Here is a 23,146-nt window from a genome sequence, read left to right as displayed (position 1 = left end):
ACTAAGATTCCACATTGAGTTTTAAAAGTCACTGTGTTCTAAGTAAATGCTTTTTTATGAGGAGAAAATACACCTTAGGGTGCACTCTGAATTTTAAGAAAATATGCACAGATCTTTTTGCAGATTGAATTAATTGTCAACAAGGTTGGTGAGTAAAACCAACCTCCTAATACAAATCTAGTTTTAGTATTTCACATAAATAATCCTTGGAACATTCAAAACAAAATTTTGCAATATTATGGGAGGCCTTCTTTGACTTTTTAGAAAATACTCATAAAATTTTCATTTTATGGTAAGGTATGCCTCAAAGGTACAGATTTACTTAAATTTTAAGGTGATAGTTTTTCAGGTATTCACTAAGCTTTTCCTTAATTGACTGACAAAATAAAATAGGCCACAATTTGCCTTCTGAATGCATCTATGTAAAAAAAATTCCTATTCTCTGAAGGTTCTTCATTAGCTACAGATTGAATCCATGGCTTCTGCTCCAGTTATATGCTTCAGCCAAGAATAAGCCAAAGATTCTGGCAGTGACAGAAAGGTCAATCTGTGACTCAACTCGGAGAGTCCCAGGTTTAACAAAAACTGACTAGGCACCCACTCATTATGTGGTGATCTCCACGCCAGGTGGAGTGAGTAGGACCATGAGAAGTGAAAGAAAAGGTTCCTTGAGAAGCTTACAACTGTGAACCGGACATGATGCAAATAGGAAACTATGAAAGAATATATATATATGGTTTGCCTTGTCTGCAGTAGGCATGTGTTGGGGAGCAGATGCAGCTGAAATGCCAGCCAGTCAACCATCCTAGAGACAATTTGAAAAAGCAATGAAGAGCTGAAGATCTCTTTTATTTTACTTTCCAATTTGCCAATTTCACTTTTTCGTTGAGTATGTATCATGTTCTGGACACCAGAGATACAGAGAAAGAACAAAGAACCATGTTGGGTGCATAGGCTAAAAGCAAAGGAAATTAACTAGTTGACTTTTCCCAGATCTCCTCAAGTTATGCATAGTTCAGCTCTCGAAATACATGCATATCAACTGAATGGTGTTTGAAACATACTGATTCATCCCGGTAAGTCAGGACTATGGCACTTATTGTCTAGACTGTTGACATAGCCTTCCTACCAGGTGTCACTACTTCTATTCTTGCTTCATTATAGTCTATTCTCTACATGGCAGTCCTTGGCCTTGGACACCGAGAGAATGGAGAGGAAACAAAAGTCCCGAGCTTAGCCCATGAATATTTCAAATGACCAGAGACCACTGCACTGAGACCAGACAGACTAGTTGCCTTCCTCTTCTAAACAGCAAAATTGTGGGAGAAAAGCATCATGAAAGGGGAACTTACAGTGTTCAGTAAACAAACTTTACTTTTCCTCTATAAAGTTTTATTAGAAATTTGTAAAGGCTGGTATGTCTATTATCCACATGTTTCTGTCACTACTTTTAAGTGTTAAAATGTCTATCATGTCCTCCCTCTGCCACCATGGTAATTTCTCACAGCCTTCATATGCTTTCATTTCAGTTGCCATGAGTAGTCCTGCAGCTAAAGAATACACTGTTGATATTGAGATCAGTTTTGAAAATGCCTCCTTCCTGGAGTCGGTCAAAACTTACTTGAATAGCCTCAGTTTTCCAATTCAAGTCAATGACAGTGACCAAGCTACTAACATTTTGAGCATGGTGGTGACAACAGGTGAGTAAAAGACCCATTGCTTTGGAATGGCGAATCGGGAATATCAGGAGAAAAGATGTCTGAGATCCTTAGAATGGGAGCAAATTATACTTTGTAGGCAAGGGAAATGATCCAACAGGCCTGTGATCTTATGATTTTGTAGCTTTTTAGATGAAGTCCTTATTGGTAAATTCTGCAACCAGTTTCTTTATTTTAAATGGTTAGCAAATGTTTACTTTGTGGTTTGTTTATTGGTTGCGACAAAGTGGTGCCAAGATATGGTCATGACAAACTACTGGGTCCTCTCACCCTGGGTAATCAGTAGGTATAGCAAGGACTGGTTCTGGATGTTAATAAGTAGAAAGTTCCCTTTTGGGGGGCATCATAGGTTAGGAAATAGAAACTGGGAACATGCCTGAATGAGAAAGAAGGTATTAACTTTCTGGTCACTGACTCCCTTTCAAGGTCATAGCAGCTCTCCTATGTCTCAGGGGACATCACGTGTATGCAGTAGAAGCTGTGACATGGTATAACACTTTGTCCTATAAAAGGTTACTGCTTTGTAAATGGCAAAGCACTACAGATGTTAGGCTTTGTTATTTTAAATTGGAGGCAAGAATAAAATTCTTGTTTTTCAAAAACTTTTTCAAATTTTTATATTTAAAATAGTCTATCACAATGTCAGTCTATGCATCTTAATTTTTAGATCTTAGTATATGCTGCTTGAGCCTGAAATAGCTGTCTTATAGCTCCCTTTGGATTCCATTTCTCAGCAAATTCTACATTAGCATTAATTTCCTTGAATTAGTGCTCTGTGATCAGATGCCAATGCGCACTGAGTCATCCAGTAGCCAAAAGGCTATTATTCTGTGTTCCTCAAGTGCATTTGCGCACAGGACTCTTCCGTAGAACATTTCACAAAACTAGTTACGTTGGCACATTAAAGGAAAAACCCTTCTATGTTCCCATAGCACAGGCCTTCTGCCTCTGAAATTATTTCCCCTACTTATGTGAAAAAGTTAATAATTTAATAGATGTTTAGTCAATTTTGTTTTGCTTCCCATTTTTTAAGGAAACCTTTGATATCTATTTGGGTACCAGAAAGCAAATATAATAAACAAAGCAGACCAATAAATATCAATAAATAAGTCATTTGTTTTCATTGAGCAGCTTGTGATTATGAACATTCGAGCTTTTGTTGTGAGCTTATGTTACATATACTCAATATAGACATATTAACAAATTCTCCCTGGTTTATTTGGTTCTTTGGAGAAGTCTTGACTTCAAGGGATTCCACTATTTAGGTCATTTTAGAAGCTTGTGAACCCAAGTTTACAAGTTGTGTTAACAAATTTATGACTTGGATAAGTAAGTTTCTCTTTTAAGATGCAAATGCCTGGGAGAGTTTAATTATCTTGCCAACAGGACTGACTGGTCATTCACCGTTGAAAGGGTGAATCCTTTCTGATGGCTGGGAGATCTTGAGGCTCATGGACCTCAGGGGCAGCTGGGAAGGTTGGGTAGAGTTGACTTAGAGAGGAGCTGGTGGGGTGGGTGGGTAATGAACATTAGATTTATTGGCTATGATACAAATGTCTAAGTGTCCCCAAATGTTCCTCTCTTCTCAGACTTCCTCCTGCCATTCTTCCAATGGCTGACCTTCTGATCCTTTTTAGAAAGACGTTTTTAAAAAGAACAAACACAACTGAAGTGTTTTAGAACCAGATAGTATGTGTAAAGCACCAAACAATACCTGGAATGCAGTACGTGGTCTGGAGCTGATAGCTTTTGTCATCCTCTTAAAGCATATTTGTATTTTACACGGGAGTCAGGAGTTCTTCAAATACTACCCCTACATCCTTCTCAAAAATGAACAAGCAAAAATGAAATAAAAAGTGTTTTTGCAGCAGGATTTTATATCAGTAGGAAAGATTTTGCCAGAGGGGGGTCTTGTTGGCTCCCTTCAAATCCCCCCTGCCAATGTGCAGCAACCCCCACTAGGTGCCTTGATTTCCTCTGTTCCTTATGTTTCTGCTCAATTCCCACCTGCTTCTGGAGCAGAGGATTGCAAGAACTCACTGGAGCTCTCTTTTTTCTCCTATTTCAGGAACAATTATTCGATGACTTTCCTTCAGATAGTCACTCGGCTAAGCCTTTGTACAGATGCCCGTTTGCAGAACAAACAGCTCCCAGTGATATGACTTTGGTCCAGTTTTGGAAATAAATTCAAAGCCCTCTGTTTCCAGAGCATTTTTCAGTACCCCTGTAGCATCAGAATCTGTTTGGGCTGCTCGCATTTGACTTGAAATGTAAAAGGCACAATTTTACTTCTACTCTATATTTGTTATCTATTGCTGCATAACAAATTATCCCAAACTTAACATTCAAACAGCAAAATGTATTATGTCACATAGTTTCTGAGGGCCAGAAATCTAGGAGAAGTTAAGCTGTGGCTCTAACTCAGGATTTCTCATGAGGTTATAGTCAAGTTGTCATCCAGAGGGGCAGTAATCTGAGGCTCAACGATGGGTAGAAAATCCACTGCCAAGCACACTCATGTGGTTGTTGGTAGGCCTCATTCCTCACTAGTTATTGGCTGGAGACTTCAGTTCCTTACTCTGTGGGCCTCACCATGACATGTCCTCATGTGATGATAGCTGGCTTCCCCCACAGTAAGTGGTCCAGGAGAGAACAGGAGAGAGCCACCTAGATGGAAGAGTCACACTCACTGTCTTTCATAACCTAATCTCAGTGATACACCCGCATGTCTGCTATATTCTATTGGTCACACAGACCAATCCTAGTACAATATGAGAGGAAACTATAAAAGGGTGTGAATGAATACCCAGGGGCAGGGACAGTCAGGGGAAGCTGGCTACCATACACTGTATGTCCAGGAATTTGTTTATCACTTTATCATTGTAGGAATCCCCTGGATTAGTGGAAGTAGTCATCTTTTAGACAGCCATGTCTAATAGTATGGTAATGCATATGGGAATCATGGGAATTGCATGCAGTACTACTGAACTTCCCAGAAGGGCATTATGGAGGGGAGTTAGCCTGTAAATACTTGTAGTCTATAAATGCAAAAGGGGTGACCACCTTCTCTCTCCTCACTGCTTTCATTGATGATAGTCTGCAGACCTACTGGAAATGAAATCTGGTGCTCCTGCGAGACAGGCTATAGGTGGCCTCAGGAACAGTGCCTCCACAATCTCACTTGTCAAGAGCATAACAATTCCCCTGCAGGGCATCACTGCAGTTGCCTTAAAGGATTGCCTCCCAAAGGACCTTTTTGCCAGCTCCAGGGAGGTAAGTAACTGCTCATTAAATGTTCAGTTGTTGAGTGGCTATTTAATATCAGCTCAAGCAAATGGTTCTCTGTCCTGTGTCCACTTAAATGCTAACATGAGATTTTGAAATATTGTCCTGTATTTTTCAGCGGTTACCCTGAGAATGTCAGTCAGACTCAATGTGGGCTTTCAAGAAGACCTCAGGAACACTTCCTCTGCCCTCTACAGGTCCTACAAGACTGATTTGGAAAGAGCAGTAGGTTTTGGTCCCAGGAGCCTCTTAACCAACTAACACTTTAGGCTGAACTGAGTCTATTGCATTGACAATGGATGGTTTGTTTGGATCTGTCAGAATTTATAAATGTGGATGTTCAAGTGATTCCTATACATCTAGGGCGATGAACTAAGAAGTGCTCAAATAAGACTAGTCAGGAGATGATATGACATCATCTTGACCTATAGGTGAAATTCTTCCCAGGGTAGAATTAATTCAGATAAGATTTGGTGGCATCAGCTCACTGAAACCTATTTAAGAATCTGGTCTAGAAGCACCAGATAGTGCATTTCTATTTGTCTTCACACACCACATGAATGAAACCCCTAACATCTTTTGGGCAGAGCAGCTTAAAACTGGCACAGAGAGTTCTAAATCACTCTACACTAGAGGTCTCTAGGAATTCACATTTAAGCTTTTAAATTTAGTCATGTAAAAATAGAAAATATCTCAATTGTTAACTGTGTGCCGAACACTGTTCTAAATGCTTTACATTTTATCGATTCACCCAAACCTAAGTATTTTGCTTGAGTTAACTCATTTGGAATAGAGCTTTCCAGCTGGTGTGGCACAAATTATTACAGGTGTGCTAAAATAATGACTTGCCTTAACTCTGGACAACTGAGTCCCTCGCTCAGACCAGGAGGAAGCCAGGGACTTATCCCAATGTGTCCTACAAATATTATAAATTTCCATGGGTGCCATGATGAAATGCTGATACAATAGTATTCTTAGGCATCTGATTGGCATATCTGACATGTAATAGTTCTGCTCATGAGAACCCCCCTCATACACACACACACACACACACACACACACACACACACACACACAGGCATACATACACACACTCCACACTAAATTATATACTTTGAGGGAAGAAAGAGTTACATATTAATCTTTGGATCTCGCTCATCCAGGTACCTGGCACAGTGCTTTGAACATCACACCTGCCCTATAAATGTGATTTTGAATCAAACTGAATCTCCCGTAGGGTTGATATTCAGAGAAATGAAGTAGAGTGAAAACATCATCGAAAACTATATTGGCTCAACCAATGTTGCAATATATTGAGTGAGGAATCAGGCAGTGTGGTGGCCATTAGAACACACCTCATACATCTCTAACTAGAGAGAATGTAATTGACCAAGGGCCCCGGCTGCTGCCTCTGAAAGTCATGGCAGTGCTTGCTGCTCTCTGTTGATGAGTGAGCATGGCAGGTCTATGTCTGCCAGACATAGACTTCTCTGAAAGCCTTACTGAATTGTCTCAGGCTGAGTCTGAAATGAATCCATTAAACTGTTTTACCTATTCTCTTTCACTTGGGGTCTGAATTTTCTCTCTGCCTTCTCACTGTCTCCCTAACGCTCTTTCCGAGGCATTTTCCTAAGTAAATTTCTTGCATGTTTAATCTGGTGTTTGCTTCTTGGAGAACCCAGACTGACACAGGTAGATAGGAATTACTTCTTCAAAGAACTGCCAATGTCAGTGCTCATAAATAAAATATATAGGAGAATATTTTGCCTAGGGTTATAGGAATATGCACTTTTCACTCTGTTTTAAATCTTTGACATCTCTCTCACTAGACTTTGATACATGGCACTTGTCTTGCTTTATTTTCTAGTTCTGGAAAGGTTACAGTATTTTACCAGGCTTCGAATCGGTGACTGTGACAGGGTTCAGGTAAGAAAGCTGTAATTTTGTCATTTCTATCCAATGGCAGAATCCAACTCATTAATGAAGGAAGAAATCCCATTAGAAGGGTATCATCGCGGGGGGGGGGGGGCGGGTCTAAACAAGACCAGTTTGATAGAAGTGAAGACAATGCCAGATTACTGGGGCTTAAAGAAGCTTAAATATTGAGAACTGTAACTCACTACTTAAGAGGAAGGTTAAAAAAAAAAAAAGACTCATATTCTTTCTACGCACACAGGAATTTTACAAAGATATGAGATGAGTTTGTAGTCTAGAGAGTTCAGAAATATAATATAAAAGTGAAATAATCTCATACAACGATGTCTTTATTGAGGAAAAGTTGGCCGGCCGGCCATGACCATAGATGCATGCTGCAGTATAAATTGCACCACCCTGGAGTTGGGCACCCTGGCAGACCTGAGAGGTTTTGCACAGTGTTTCAAAAAATTAGTTGCCAATCTTAAAAATTAAGAGTGTTTACAGAAACATTTAGGATTTTGACTTCACTTAACATTCAGTATAACTATTACCCTGGGCCAGGCCAGCATTGCTGTGTGACAGCAATCTCTGCATTGTGGCTGCCACCCTATGACCAGCTTATGTGATTCAGTTCACTCATCCCTGTCTGGCTATTTTCTTCATTTGCATTCCCTGTCTGCAGACATATGAGAATGCAAGCTCTGCCTTGGGCTTCCAATAAGAGATTTAAAACACGTTGATTTCAGTGAACCCTTAATGAAAAAAGTGCCCAGGCTGTTTCTGCCATTTCGTTTTCCCATGCAAATAAATCATAAAGATCTAGATTCTTCCAGGTCACTTACTGCTTTACTGAACCGAGTATTCTCCATCCAGGCCCGGAAGTGTGTATGTGAAATATGAAATCAAGACTACAACACCATCACCTGAATTAATAAGCAAGGCAAATGAGCAAGTGATGCATAACCTTAATCAGACCTACAGAATGGACTACAATTCCTTTCAAGTAATTCCTAGTAGTAAGTGGAACATTGCTACATTTTTCCTATGTATAGATTCTATTTAGATATAGCAATGATATTTATCGTGATGTTTAACCTAGGAAATTACATTAAGATGTCCTCTGTGGAGAGAGTCTCCAGTTCCTAGAATAGAAGATTATGGGTCATCTCCTTGTCTTAGGCTGGCGCAGAGCCTCCCAACAGGGCTAATGTCACTAGTGGTGAAAGGTTTACAGGGGAAGAGATTTTATAAGGGAGCCACAGAGCCATCTGGGTTTATAGATTTTTAAACACCTAAAAAAGGCCCAAAACATCCAAAAAAAGTAAAACCAACATTGTGGTGAAAGTTGAAATATAAAATGAAATGCAATGATATTAAATCGGAGGCCATTGTTGGTTCTCAAAATGTGGCCCCAGCATCACCGAGGAGCTTGTGAGAACTGCAAATTCTTGGGGGCACCTTAGATCACTAGGACCAATCTGTGTTTCAATAAGTCCTTTAGGTGATTCTGGTACACAGGAAAGCTTGAGAACCACTGCTTTGGATCACATATAGCAGTGGTAAGAATCCTAGGATTTTAGATGGTCTCCTCCATTTTACAAATGGGGTTCACAGTTGGGCTCTGCTATGAGTAGGCGGATGGGCTTATTGTTGCTTGGGGTGTAGTAAGGAGAGCTGGCTAGGCAGAGATTTGATGGGCAGGAATTGGCTGGCAGATGTTCTGGGTAACTCAGGCCCATGATCCCCCAGCGAAGGTGGCTCTCCTTTGGAGCAATGCGGTCCATTGCGGGGGAGGGCGCCTCAAGAATCGCTGCACAACTGGGATAAGGTGTCCTTTTCAGCAGGTAAGCCATCCTCAAAGCAGGTGTGTCTTCTTCCTCTTTACATTACCTGCTGATATTTTTAGACATCAGATTACTTTTAAAAGTAAAATCCTGAAAGAGATATACACACGGTAAGAAAGTGGTAACACACAAGCAAGATAAAATAGCAAAATAAAAATTCAGAATGAATAAGTCAGCGACAACGGAGATGAAAACCAGAAAATTAAAGGAAAGATAATAAGAGGCCTAAAAGTGTGTACTCACACAGAAACAGTTTTAGCAATGCCATTACTTCCTGACCCCTAAAACCATCTCACCAACTGACAGATGCTTTGTCCTGGAAAATTCTTTTTATTTACAGTTCTGAGGATAGAGGAGAGCAGCAGTTTCTACCACAAGCTTCAATTATAATTATTCTTCCCCCCAAATTTCAGTTGTGCTGACGAAGGTCAGCCATTTAAATAAATAAGTATCCAGGAGTTTTACTGAGAGGTGGTGTCAGTTCAGGAATAATGTCTCTGACAGCACAATTCACAAAAGTGCTTTAATGTTCATGGTTTATTCTTCCAAAGAGCAATGAAATTGTGGATGGTGCTCGACCCCCCTTTCCTGCAGGGGTCTACATCTCTCTCTGTCTTCCTTTGAAGACCACAATGTGATTCTGTGATATACATAGCCTTACACTAATAAACATGAATGTATGTCATATGCAATAGTAGTGGGGAACTCGGACACCATCCTGCTCTCCACAGCACTGCTGGTGTTTCCCCAGAATACAAACATCCAAAAAGAGTCAAATGACTAAGTACTTTTTAAAAATTGTAATTACATTTGGCAGGCAGGGGAGAGGAAGAGAACAAGAATTAAAAAATGTTGAATGAATGGGTTGGGATCAGAAACTTATTTTTAAATTCATCTTTATGAAACATGAAGGGCACATGGAAATCATCACAATAGTTCCATTGATCTTATCATCTATTAACCTCTGGTGATATTTGATTAATTAGCAGGGTCCCTTAACCAGAACGCTCCTTTCTTTCATCACTGCCCATTAATTTATGATCAGTTCCATACAACCAAATAATACTAGCAATCTTACTAATCGTAGTAATTAGCAGTAATAGTAATGAAAAGAGGGACGTTATTACTGTAACTTTTCTATGTTAAACCCTGTGTTCCACGTATTTCATCTTCATATATTCCGTGAGACAGATGTTATTGTCTTCATTTTACAGGCGAAGAAAGGGAGGCTCAGACAGGTAAATAATTTGCTCAAGGACACATAGTAACTCAAGTTTGTGTGACTTCAAAGCCAGTTCACTGTATTAAATATTTTCAGATGGCCTTCATTCCTAATAGTTGAATGTGATTTTTTAAAATCGTATTTTATTCTGGAGCCTCTTCCTCTCCCCAAAGTGATAAAAAATATTTAGATACCTTGATAATTTAACCAGAACATCGTACCACCACAAATTAATTTTATGGTGTTTTAGTCCCATGTTTACAATATGGAGAGCATCTGGCCTGAGCATGAGGCCCTGTGCACGTGAAGCCTCATGGAGCCTCCTTACCCAGCTCCTCTGATTTCCTCAACACATGGAACTCAGAGCACAAGAAACAGCTTTGAGGGGAAAAAACTGCCTGTTGTATAAGCAAAGGATAACTTTGAAAGATACACAAAAATAACAAATATCGTGTTTTTATTTCTGTGAGATGACTTAATGCAGTGGTTCTCTAGAATATTACTGTGAAATAATAATTGATGTTATTCCCTTAAATCACCTCCCAAGGTAGCTTGCACTGCTTTCCAGACAAGGGAGATAAGTCTCAGAGAAGCTAAGCAAGTTGCCCAGGGTCACACAGCTGGATGTAGCACAGAACAAGGATTCAAATCCAGACTTGTGTGTCTATAAGGCTCCCACACTTAAGGGCCCATGAGTATTAGGTCTTAAAAAATTGTTTCCCAGGAAGACTTAATTATTTAGAAAATTTTCCCCCTATTTCTAATACATGAAAAACATAGAATAGAGCTTTCAGTTATCATGAGATACCAGTTATTGATAAAAAGCAGCTGATTTCGACAGGAACACAGAAACTTGATACTTAAGTTTCTGGTGTGGCTTTTTCATAAGCAAATGAGCAATTTTCTACCAGACTATTTGAAGTATTGAAAATAGCTTTAGGATCCCCAGTTCTACCACTTAGGACTCTTAAATGTACATGGAACCCCAAATGGAAGCCATGTCCCAGTATCTGACAGGCTGCCACTCTTCGGATCTCAGATACCAGCTGTCTGGGAATGGAATGAGGAGGACGTGTTGCCTTATCCTTGTCAGCACCGCAGATGCGGTGCCGACCTCCTGAGAACATTTGTGGAGGTGACATCTGGTGAGTAGCACCACTTACATTTATTTGCTTTGGAATCCTCATAATCTTTTTCTTTGTGTTTCCAGATGAAACTAAGTTCTTTATCACACCAGAAATCATCTTTGAAGGGGATACGGTAACTCTGATGTGTGAAAGTGAAGTTTTGTCCTCCAACATGTCCTGGCACCATGTCCCAAGGCACTCCGATATCCAGAACAGCAGCAGATTCTCGATTTACAGCTCTGTGTTCAACAACGTGACTTCTGTGTCACGCCTCATTATTTATAACGTCACTCAGGAGGATGCAGGTGGGTTTCTATTCAATGATTGGTGGCAGAGAAGAAATGAAAAGCCCATAAAGAAGCCCATAGAAAGTGTGTATAGCATTTTCCTCTTGGAAAAGAAGTCATTGGGCTCCATTTTTCAAAACTGAAAATAGTCTCATAGCATATCAGCCAAGTGAATTTAGCCTTGGGAGACAAATACAGTTTTCCATTTACTGGGGCTTCTGAGTTGGAAACTGAGACTAACATCAGACTTTTATTTTTATTTATTTTTTTTAAATTTTAAGACAGCTTTGTTGAGGGGGGACTGACAATAAGCTGTACACATTTAAAGTATACAATTTAATAATTTTTCATATTTATATATATACACACATACCTGTAAAACTGTCATCATAATTAGAATAGTGAGCACATCTATCCTTACCACCCATTTTTTTGTACTCCATTATAATCCCTTCCATCTGCCCCTGCTTGCCTGTCCCTCCCAGACATTGTAGAAGCAGAAGTCTTAAACCTGACATTCTAGAATTTAATAACCCCATCGTAATCCAGAATGAGAAGTTTCTCTGAATGAGAAATTTCTCTGAATGAGAAGTTGGGTTGCGGACACATGGGTCCTATCACATCTTTGTCAATTCTGATTTTACCCAAATTATCCACAATCTTCTAATTCTCCAGGGCTTTCCAATTCTTCCTTTCTGTTTCCTCTGTCCCCACAATTTTCCCTTACCAGCAAAACCTTTGAGATTTCTGCTATTTCCTTAGAAGATGTCTCTGCTCTTTTTACCTTGTAACATCAGAAATATCTGCACAGACCTGCATTCCTACATGTTCCTCTAGGGTTGTTTAGACCAAGTCTCAGATGCGTTTGAAAACGGTGTTTCTTGAAGCACTGACATGGCACATGAGATGAGGCTATTATTCTTCTAAGGTGATACATGTATGTAGTAATAGTAAATGCTTTTGTGGATTCTTTGCAGGTGAATATAGTTGCAAACTGGCATTAGATATTTTTGAATATGAGTCAAGAAAAAGACTTAATGTTACACCCATCCGAATTTTGGCAAATGAAGAAATGAAGGTGACATGTGACAACAATCCTGTATCTTTGAACTGCTGCAGTGAGATTAACGTTAACTGGAGTAAAATAGAATGGAAGCAGGAGGGAAAGATAAACATTCCAGGTAAGAACGTTAGATACCTTTTTGCAAATAGGTTTTTGCCTTTTGGCCAAGAAAAATTGGGAGATGCCGTGAGTAAAAGAAGAAATGTCAGATGGTTGTTTTTTTTTTTTTTTTTTCCAAGCTTCAGACTGTGAAAAAGTACTAGGTTTGATGCCAGCTCTAGCTTAGCCATTCTAGAACTAAAATCCAAAAATATGTACATACAAATGTCATGGATTGTAGACAAGATGCTGGCAGAGAAGACCCAAGAGGGAGTGACCTGATAACTTAGCTTCATAACATCTCCGGCCTGCAGAAAATCTTGTCCCCACTTTCCTTTGCTTTCCATCCTCAGCATAGAGTTAAAAGTGAGTCAGTCATTGGCTTTGCTTCAGGAGTCTGACTTGGAACTTCTCATTTCTGTGTCTCTTTTCTTGCTGTCTGTCCTTCTCATTCTTCTGCCTTTGCATCCATACTTTCCTCTATATTATCTACTTTTGGGTCTCTAGGTTTTTTGTTTTTTGTTTTTTTCTGTGTAGACCTGTTTGCCTTTCAATTGTTTCCTGTCAATTTCTGATCCTGTTTGCTTTCATTTCAGCTCCGAGATCATACTTGAAGTTCCCCACCACCCCTTCAAGTTTATACTGATGAATGATAATAATAATAAATTAATAATAAAATAATAATAAATTTTAATAAATTAAAATAGAAATGCTAACTCTGTTTTATGTAACAGTTTATAATTAATCAATTAAAAAAACATATTATTACTTTTAATCACATTTAAACTTGACCACAAGTTTGAAGCTGGCATTTGTTGCTTCCAATTTTCAAATAAGAAAACTGAGGTCCAAATTAAATGACTTATTCAAGGTTGTCACAAGAGGGAAAGAAAAAGAATTGGAACTCACGTCAAGCCTTGTTTCGTAAGACCAGTGTTTATCTTGGCCAAACTATATTATTATGCCTGGTGAGCCAGCACTGGAGCGAGCTGACTTTTTGGCAGAGTTTGTACTGAAGCAGAAGACTGTTTTCTGCCTAGAACCCTCATGTAATAAGTTCCAGTCCTTCCTTTAAGAAATGACAGTATCAAGTACTCATCTTTGCCGTAAAAAAAAATAATTAAAGTAAAATGTGGCTTTACATATGAGCTACATTAGTGTTGGCAGAGACTTTATATTGCAAAGGCTTTGCCAACAGACTATATTAAATTATAAAAATAAAATAATTATCAATTTACATGCAACTTTTCCTGAGCACAGCTATTTTGCAAAGTATATTTCAGCTGTATCACTTGTATTCAACTTTGAAGTACTCATAAGAATGGGAAAGGCATCTTTTAACTGTTGGAAATGTCGACACATGGTACATTTAGTCACTTCCCTGATTTTTAAGGAAGAGGAGGTGTTAGCATCCTGAAGGAACTGCCAGATGGGAGGAAGACCTTGCAAACTCCCGTGGTATTGACTTAGAAGCTTTCAACTCAGAGATGAAAAGCCTTGCACTCTGGTAGAGGAACCAGGAAGTCTGCAGTGCAGATGCTCAGGGACCTCTCTGTAGCCACTACTTCTTTAGACATTCCTAGTGCCCAGTGTTGGCTGAAATGACTGTAGAACAATGGATTTCCTGTCACAGGGCTGGCCGCCTGGGACCTACAGAAATCAGGTCTCTGATGAATTTAGCTTCTGCTCTCTGTACCCTGCCCTTCTCCCCTGTCCCGTGCTGCCCCCTCTCTACAGCAATCTTTTTCCAAATTTCCCAAGTGCTTTAGCACTCATTTTTCCTGGTCAGGAGGAAGCAATCGATATAAATAATTCACCCCAAACATTTGAATGTATTACCTCTTCCCCAAAACAGATGTGTTCATTTTCAAAATCCTTTGGAAAGAGGTAAGACAGAAAAGTATCAGCAATGGTAGAATTTCTAACTTTAAGAGAGGGGATGTTTTGAACAGAGAGGGATTTTTGTTGTTTTTCTAATCAGTGGGTGCCAACTATGATATTAATGAGAGTGGTAGCAGAAGTAATACAGTAGTGGCTCCTTATCCATGGGAGAAACATTCCAAGACACCCAGTAGATGCCTGAAGCCACAGATAGTAAGTACTACACCCTAGATATACTGTTTTTTTTCCCTATATATACATGCCTATGATAAAGTTTGATTTATAAATGAGGCACAGTAAGAGATTAAAAATAACTAATAGTAAAAAAGAACAATTATAACAATTCCTTATAATTAAAGTTATGTGAATGTGGTCTCTCTCAAAATGTCTTATTGTGCTTGCTATATGTAAGCACGGATTTGCTAGACAAAAAGATGATTCACATCCTGGGTGGAATGGAGCCGGATAGCACAAGATGTCATCACACTATGGCATGCAATTCAAAACTTATGAATTGTTTATTTCCGGAATTTTCCATTTAATATTTTCAGACCACAGTTGACTATGGACAACTGAAATGGCTGAAAGCAAAACTTCAGATAAAGGGGGACTACTCTAGTATTAATAGAAGTAGTAGTAGTAGTAATAACACAGGTACTAATTGTTGGTATTATTAGTATAGCTTATAGTTTTTCTGTATCCAGTACTAGCTCTGCCTGTATAGGAATGTATTTATAAGCTGAGGGATTTTAGGGGCAACAGAGTTCACAGACTCACCATAGCTCTTCTTATGTGGTATGATGATAAAAACAATAAAGCCTTAATTCCCACTTTGCCCACAAGTTAGGACACTTCCCAAATGAGTTCATAAACCTCTTTGTGGCCCACCCACATTCCCTTGGCCCATCATCATGCAGAATATTTATAAAACAATTGAATCTTTACAAGAGGGTATCAGCTCCCTCCTTGCTGACTGTCAAGGCATATGACAACGTGAAGCAGCACACTGAGTGACCTGTGAGGGGAAACAGGCTCAAACTCCATGATCTTCCTTTCTGTGTCTTTCTTCCCAATTACCCCACTGAGACCTTGAGGTGCACAGTTCTAGGGGTATTGTATGAAACACAGTGTGAATGCCGCCAATTTAGAGGTCTTACTTTTGTTTTCTGAGTTTACGGTCTCTTTGGAACCTTATCTCCACTCCCCCTTTAGGTTTTAGCCTCACAGAAATACTAGTTTTCCCAAACAAGACAAGCATGCTGCTGCTTCTGGACATTGACTTATATCAGTGGTTTCTGATTTAACTGTGGAATCCTTTCTTTAATCAAAATCTTGTGTGGTTGTTTAATGTGGGGTTTCCCAACCTTGGCATAGCAACATTTTAGACCGGATCATTCTTGTTGAGAGGCCCTGTCCTGTGCAATGCCAAATGTTTATCAGCATCCTCGGCCTCTACTCACCAGATGCCAGTAGTTCGCCAGTATCGGTAGCCAAAAATGTCCCCAGATATTGCCAAATGTCCCCAAAGAGGCAAAATTGCCACTGGTTGAGAATCATGCTTCTAATATGTAAAGCAGACCAGAGTGAGGCTACTTGCATTATAGAAAATATATAGACCCACATGGCTTATTACCCTCACACCCCTGAACCCAGCCCCAGCTCCCGAAGCAGGTTTGTGGAATAGCCAAGTTCTCCAAAGAGTGCTGATTTACACACACACAACCTGCATAGAACTGCATATCAGAACATCGCAGCCATCATTTCTATCTGTGTCTTTCGAGTCCTAGAGCAAATCGTCCTTCTTCTCTGAAATCTTCCCTAGTCTCCCAGCTAAAACTTTCCTCCTTTAATCTTCATAATATATTCATTTCACTCTTATGACATTTATCTACCGTGTATTATAATTATTTCTATACATCTCTTTTATGCTCTATCTTACATAGCTCATTGTCTTGAACATTAGTTTAGTGAGAAAAGCTGAGCTTGAAGGATGAGTAAAAGTCAATAAGAGGAGGGATGGAGAATACTTCAGGTCTGAACACAGGTATAAAGTATGAAGCTACAGGGCATGCTGAAGGTCCAAGACTTGACCTGGTTTTTAAAAGAGTGATATAGATGAGATGAAGAGTACAAAGGCAGATTGGAATCATACTGTGAATAAATACATATACCACACTAAGGAGATTTTAGTTAATTTTGTAGGCAATGGTGAGATTTTAAAGATAAAAGGAGGGAATGGCTGATCAGGGATGATTGGGTTGAACTTTAGAAAAGCAAATTTTAGAAAATAAGAATAAATTCTAAAAACAAATTTTAAGCTAGTGTAGCCAATAGATTGAATGGGGCAAATAACCAAAATAGATACTCAGTTACAACAGCATGCAATTGGGGCCCAGGCTAGTGACCATGAGTTGGAGTGGATAAGACAGTTATGAGATGTTTTAGAAGTATAACCTGAAAAATTTTACAACTGATTGGAACTGGAATGTGAGGAAATATAATTAAAAGTGACCTCAAGAATTTTAATTCTGTGAACTGCCAATAGCAAAGAGAAGAAACATTAGAACATGGAGAGGTTTTGTCTATGGAGAAGAAAGATAAGTTCTTAGTGGGACATGTTGAGTTAGAGGTACCTCAAATGTCAAAGTGATACCCGAGAACTTGCTTCTGGGTTTCCAACACGGGCATTTCTCTTAGAGATAGAGGGGCTGGTCATCCAAATACAGGATATAATAGGAGCCATGGGTGTAGATGAGATTGCCCAATGAGAGAGTAGAGAAAGAGATAAGGAAAAGGTCAATATCAGAATGCTTGGGGCAAGACTACTATCCTGGGGGACACCAATATTTATGAAGTAGCCTAGGAAGTAGATCCATAAATAAGGATAAAGAGAGAAGAGAAGCAGGAAAGACTTGTGGAACTGAGTAAGCCCAGCCACAGAGAAGGTCGTCAGCAGAACAGGATGCTCCAGGTAGCATGAGAAGAATCCACTGGATGCGAAAAAGAGGAAATCACAGTTGACCTTAAAGAGCGCGTTAGGTAGAGTATAGGAGAAAGAAAGTAAATTACAATGGTCTGATGAAAAGTGGGAGTGAAAGACTGAAGGCGACAAATGCAGAGCTTTGCGGTACAGAGAGGAAGAAAATGCTGTGGTGGCTAGAAGAGCTTTCAGATTTGGGGGAAAGATTGTTTTAGGAGGGGAAGATTTGAATATATTTGGTGGTTGACATGAAAAAGTTCCAGGAAAGATTAAAGACACAAGGGAGAAGAATGATAAAGGATAGAAGAGGGCCTGGAGGAACTGGAAGAAGTGAGTTTGCAAAAAATAAGTGGAGGGGTGAGCCATAGAGATAAGTAGAAACGCTTGTGCCTATGAACTAGGAGGCAATTTAGTTAAGGTGGGAGAAGATGAAAATCAATTTTGTGTTTTTGAACAACCATTTTGGGGACTGAGGAGAAAAGCTGGCTATACATCAATCAAATTATTCCAAATATCACTGATTATCCAACTGAGACTGAAAAAAAATGCATTTACATTGGTTTATTATGAAGATTTATTCTTTTTCCTTAAATTTTGGAAGATTGACAATGTTTGAAGGATGCCTTAAGAATACATGGCAAGTCTATGGCCATGCCACCTTGAACAAGCCCCATCCCATCTGATCTCAGAAGCTAAGCAGGGTCAGGTCTGGTTAGTACTTGGATGGGAGACCTCCTAGGAAGACCAGGTGCTGTAGGCATAAAAATAAAAAATAAAAAATAAAAAATACGGGATTGTAAGACGGCAAGTTCCTTGCGATCTGTGAGGTCAACCAAGGGTTGCCTCGCTTAAAAAAAAAAAAAAGAGAAAGAAAGGATACATCGCAATAGGCAAGATTGGAGGAGAGAGGGACTACAGTAGAAGACATTCTCCAGGGCGGTATTATAGAGCCATAGGCAGGAAGTAAAGTTGGCTTGGAGAACATGGCATCTGGAGAATGAAAAGCAAGATATATATATGAAAGAGGAGCTATTTTTTAGAGGAAATGGCTGGTAACCTATAAAAGTGAGAAGTTAAGCTTCCACTAAAACATATAGACTAATAAGAGGAAACAAGTTTTGAAAAATTTTTATAACGAGATGAATATAAGATGTTTCAGTCTTATGTCATTCTCCTTTCAATAATAATGGTAATAATAATAATAGTAATAATAATTTAACTAATCTGACATTTTTTTTCTTTTTAGTTGAATCATAACCAAAGGTCTTGCTTCCTTTTTTAAAAAATTTAAAAATTAAAAAAAAAATTTCACACTAATGACCATCACTAATGGGGCAGGCCTCAGCCAGGCACTGTTCTAGGTAATTACATATATTAACTCATTTTATCTGATTACAATCCTGGTCCATAGCTATTATTATTTCTCTCCATTTGACATCTGGAGAAACTGAGGCATGGAGTAGTTTAGGGACTTTCTCAACAATGCCCTGCCAGTAAGTGGTAAAGTTTGGGATCTGCAGCCAGACAACCTGGCTCCTGAGTTTGCAGACCTAACCATTGCACTGTCCTGCCACCTTTCCATTCAAAGAGAAGAAATCTAATTTAAATAACTCTTTTTCACTGATTTGGCCTTTGTTACTAAACCAGAGAGTCAAACCAGCTGTAACAGCCAAATAACTATTTATGTCATTGCAGGAAACTCTGAAACAGACTCAGATTCCAGCTGCAGTAATTACATTCTCAAGGCCGATGGAACACAGTGTCTAAGTGGGTCTGCAGGAACGACAGTCATCTATACTTGTGAGTTCATCAGTGCCCATGGAGCCCGAGGAACTAAGAACATAGAAGTGACATTTACGTCTGTGGGTAAGGACTCTTCCTAGAATTTTTAGCCTTGCACCTCAAGCCAAAGGCTGCCAGTCAACTGGAAACATCTATGAGTGACAAAGCAGGGGCTTCCCTGGTAGTGGAAGTGCTGTTGGGGTAAATCACGAAATGGGAAACGGAAGAGGATTTCCCTCTCTGCCATTTAGCATCAGATGAAGTCTTTAAAATCTGGAAGGAGAGGGGTGGGAAACAGTGGCTGAAGGGAAGGGAGAGCCTGCATTGTGCTGGTAAAACAGAAAGCGAACTGGGAAGCAGAGTTTCACACTCAGATTAGTCCCATTTGATCATAGAATTTATAAGGAAGAAAATACTTCTTTCTTTTTCCTTCCATAATGTCATTCTCCCTCTCTGAGATTACAACAACATAGACTGACTCATTCTACAGCACCCTTCACCTCTGTCTGCCCTTCTTCCTCTCCCATTTCACCTGTCCTAGGAAGAAGGCTGCGCAAAGCTTTAAGAATCTGATAGTTTGTAGTTAGTTTACAGTTGCAACAATGTGTTTTAGCATTTCAATTAATTCAACTTACTCAGACTCCTTAAAAATAGCATTTATTCTCCTCATATCATAAAGCATCATAACGTTAGCTCTACTGGCAAAATGGAGCTAACTTGTTTTTCCACCCATATTACAAAAATAAACTATTTAGAGAAATCGTCAGACCCCACCTCTGAACAATTTTGAGAAAGGAATAATACAATTATACTTGTTACTCTCTTTCACATTTTTTATTATCGTGACTTGGAATTTTTAAAAAGAGCAGGATTAGGTTTACTTGAAAACATGATTACCATAGAAGAGTTCATGGGTCTTTTTAAGCCTTTTGCAGTTGTTTTAGAGAGAGAAGTTGTACACCGCACGTGTAACTCAGAATTGTGTCTTTAGGTGGGCTTTTGGCTACCTTAGGGACATGTTTAGATTTCATTGAAAACCACTGCTCTGGTGGTTTGGACCTCACCTGAGAATCAAGGGAACCAGAATCATGGTTCCATGAGCCTTTTTCTCCTCTCTCTCTCAAAATTCACTAAACCTTAGAAAGCCACCTCGAGATCCCTACAATGTGAGGAACTTAATAATCTATGTTTGTATGACTTTGAAGCTCTATCTGAACATTCGAATCCCACCTTGTAAAGTTTGTTATGGAAAGCCTTGATTTCTTTTGATTATGCTAAATATAAGATTTTATACTGATTGTAAAAGTAGGCCAGCATTGGTGGACTCAAGGCGTGAAGTTGTTTGCCTATGGAAGACAGAAGTGAATGGCATTTTGAAATGTCAACTGTGTAAAAGACATGTTTTAAGAGGAATGGAAAGATAGAGCAGGAGGCAAAAATAGTGGCACTTTCATATGAGTTTTTATATTTGTAAAGGTCTTGTTAACATTTTTGGTGAGTAAAGCCTCACGAATAATTCCCTGAAACAGAGATAAATATAGAGACACTGATAGTTAGGGTGCCTGTGCAGCCTGGTTCGCCTGAGGCCATGTAATTATTTGGGCAATTAACCCTATGATTTCCCTACCTAAAATGTAGTTCCAAGTAAGCACTGACTGGGAACCCAGTGCTAAATGCTGGGGATGCAGACACAGAAGAAAGAGTCCTGCTATTGAGGGGCTCACATTTTTATGGAGAAGAAATATAGAAAGACAGAAATAAAAATACAATGTGGTATTATTTTTTTAAATATTTAAAAAGACTAGAGAATGAAGTTGTTACAAGAACTGAGCCATTTAGTATTCCTTGAGTTGCTGTGGAAGAGGTTGGAAGGGGGCTGGGTTTAAGACAACACCCCTAAGTTTGCAACCTTTTGCCCTGCTGATCATCAGGAGATAATTCCAGCCACAAGGGGGAAGTGAACGAGTTCCTAAGGCATGTGATGGAAATGAGTACAGTTCAGAGCACCACCGGGAACAGCCTAGAAACAAGTAAAGCCCAGGAGCAGCAAGGTACCAATCTCGTGTTGACACAAGTAGAATCAGGACGGTCCACAATTTCTGTCTCTGTCTTAAATTTCACTCATGTGTCCGTGGCACCAGAAAGACTAAACATCATACTTGTCGGTTTTCTTTTGTCTGTTTTGTTTGCATTCTTTCAGCCAACATAACAATAACCCCGGACCCAATTTCTGTTTCTGAGGGACAAAACTTTTCTATAAAGTGCACCAGTGATGTGAGTAACTATGATGAGGTGTATTGGAACACTTCTGCGGGAATTAAAATATACCAAAGGTTTTTTACCACGAGGAAGTATCCTGATGGAGCAGAGTCAGTGCTGACAGTGACGACCTCAACGAGGGAATGGAATGGTGAGTGAAAGGCCAGTACCCTACTCTGCTGCCTGCATCCCTGGATACACTCTGTAATCGTTGCCATCCATGGAGGGCTTGTCCTGAGATATGCCTGTGCCAGCCACTTTACATTAAATATGTCATCATATTTCATGCAACAATCTTTTGGGGGGAAGAGGCCACTATTCTCTTTTACAGATGTGGAAACTGAAGGTGAGAGAGGATAGGAAGTACACCTAAGTTTCTACACCTTCGGCTGTAGAGCCAGAACTGGAACTTGTCCCTCTCATTCTAGAGCCTGTGCTCTTGCCAGGATGTTAAGAGGATTGCTTTTAAAAGTACTTTCACCAGACTCTTAGGAATGTTTTACCCAATTGTGGTATCAAAAAATATAGGTAAAGGATTTATATGCTTGGTTCCAAAGATAGAAACAATTTTATTTCTTATGTATCTCTACATATTATTCATGTTGGGAAAATATGCAAATCTTTGGGGTGGGGGGAAGAGACTGGAATAGAACTGCTACACAGATAGCTGACTTTCATTGAGCTCTTACTATGTGATAGGCACTGTGCTAAGTATTTAGGTGTATTAATTCATTTGAAACAACAAACCAAGAAGATAATGCTATTATTATCCTCATCTTACAGATGAAGAAACTGAGGCTCAGTGAAGCTAAATAAATTACCTGAGGTTATACACGTCCTAAATGACAGAGCTGGGACGAAACTGAAACTGCCTGTCTCTTGTGCCCAACCCTTAACCGCTTCACTCTGAAGTCTTTCATTTACTGTTCGATTAATTAGCCCAGATCCTATGAGTCCCAGCTCTTCTTCATTTTTACATACAGAGGCCAGGCAACAGTGTACAAGTAACTTGATATTATTTGGCTGTACTTGGTTATGTAAAATCAGAAAATGAGAATATTTTTCTTTCATGCTGAGCTTACACCTACCTGTCTAAATTGCTCATCTCTTCTACTGGGCAATAACTTATGAGCAGCCATAACTCTTCCAGTCACATTAAACTATTAACCAGACTCATACTCAAGTACTAAAAAAATCTATCTCATCTAAAGCAACTACACTTTCATTTTATACTGAATTAAAAATTTTCTTCCCTCCCGAAAGAACTGAAAGGAGTTTCTTCTCTGTTTTTGTTCTACCTGTTTATCCTCTAGTTAACTGGCACTCTGGCTTCTTCAGAGTTGGGGCAAAGAGGAAGAATGCAGAAAAAAAAAAGGGTCTTACTAAACTATAGGTACAGTTATAATCATCCTAATACTGTCCTCATGACAGCTGCTTAAATAGCAGCTCATCTTTTGATGGGCCCCAGCACAAAGTCCACTGAGAAAATGTTCTTTCAAAAAGCTCAACTCAAATACTTTCCACAGTCCACTCTGTCTCACCAAGCACTGGGCATGCAAGCTACTCCCGCTGCTGCCTTCCCTTTTACTTCAACAAAATCAGCCAACCTCTTATCTTTAGACTTTTCTCAATAAGAGTGAGACATCAGACATCAAATTCCAGGGTCCACGGCTCAGGCTCTT

The 23,146-nt window shown here is 39.4% G+C and overlaps 1 protein-coding gene and 1 pseudogene across 4 annotated transcripts in view; both read left to right on the top strand.

Annotated features, from left to right (window-relative positions):
- ADGRF5 (adhesion G protein-coupled receptor F5) overlaps positions 1-23,146 on the top strand; it is a 95,262-nt gene that overhangs the window by 58,327 nt on the left and 13,789 nt on the right. For 3 of the 4 annotated variants that reach the window (XM_016158925.2, XM_016158923.2, XM_016158924.2), the window contains exons 4-13: positions 1,530-1,700; positions 4,815-4,991; positions 5,122-5,228; positions 6,871-6,929; positions 7,794-7,936; positions 11,197-11,418; positions 12,378-12,581; positions 19,119-19,289; positions 21,137-21,256; positions 21,406-21,615. In XM_016158925.2, the coding sequence (XP_016014411.2) occupies positions 1,530-1,700; positions 4,815-4,991; positions 5,122-5,228; positions 6,871-6,929; positions 7,794-7,936; positions 11,197-11,418; positions 12,378-12,581; positions 19,119-19,289; positions 21,137-21,256; positions 21,406-21,615 (1,584 nt within the window). The remainder of the gene's footprint in view (positions 1-1,529; positions 1,701-4,814; positions 4,992-5,121; positions 5,229-6,870; positions 6,930-7,793; positions 7,937-11,196; positions 11,419-12,377; positions 12,582-19,118; positions 19,290-21,136; positions 21,257-21,405; positions 21,616-23,146) is intronic. The other variant, XM_016158926.2, reaches the window with a different exon arrangement.
- LOC118606744 lies at positions 18,065-18,183 on the top strand (annotated as a pseudogene).

This window comes from Rousettus aegyptiacus, unplaced genomic scaffold, assembly GCF_014176215.1.
Source record: "Rousettus aegyptiacus isolate mRouAeg1 unplaced genomic scaffold, mRouAeg1.p scaffold_m13_p_1, whole genome shotgun sequence".
Classification (NCBI taxonomy): Eukaryota; Metazoa; Chordata; class Mammalia; order Chiroptera; family Pteropodidae; genus Rousettus; species Rousettus aegyptiacus.
The sequence above is the reverse complement of the archived record's forward strand: the minus strand, read 5'-3'. Positions and strand labels throughout refer to the sequence as shown.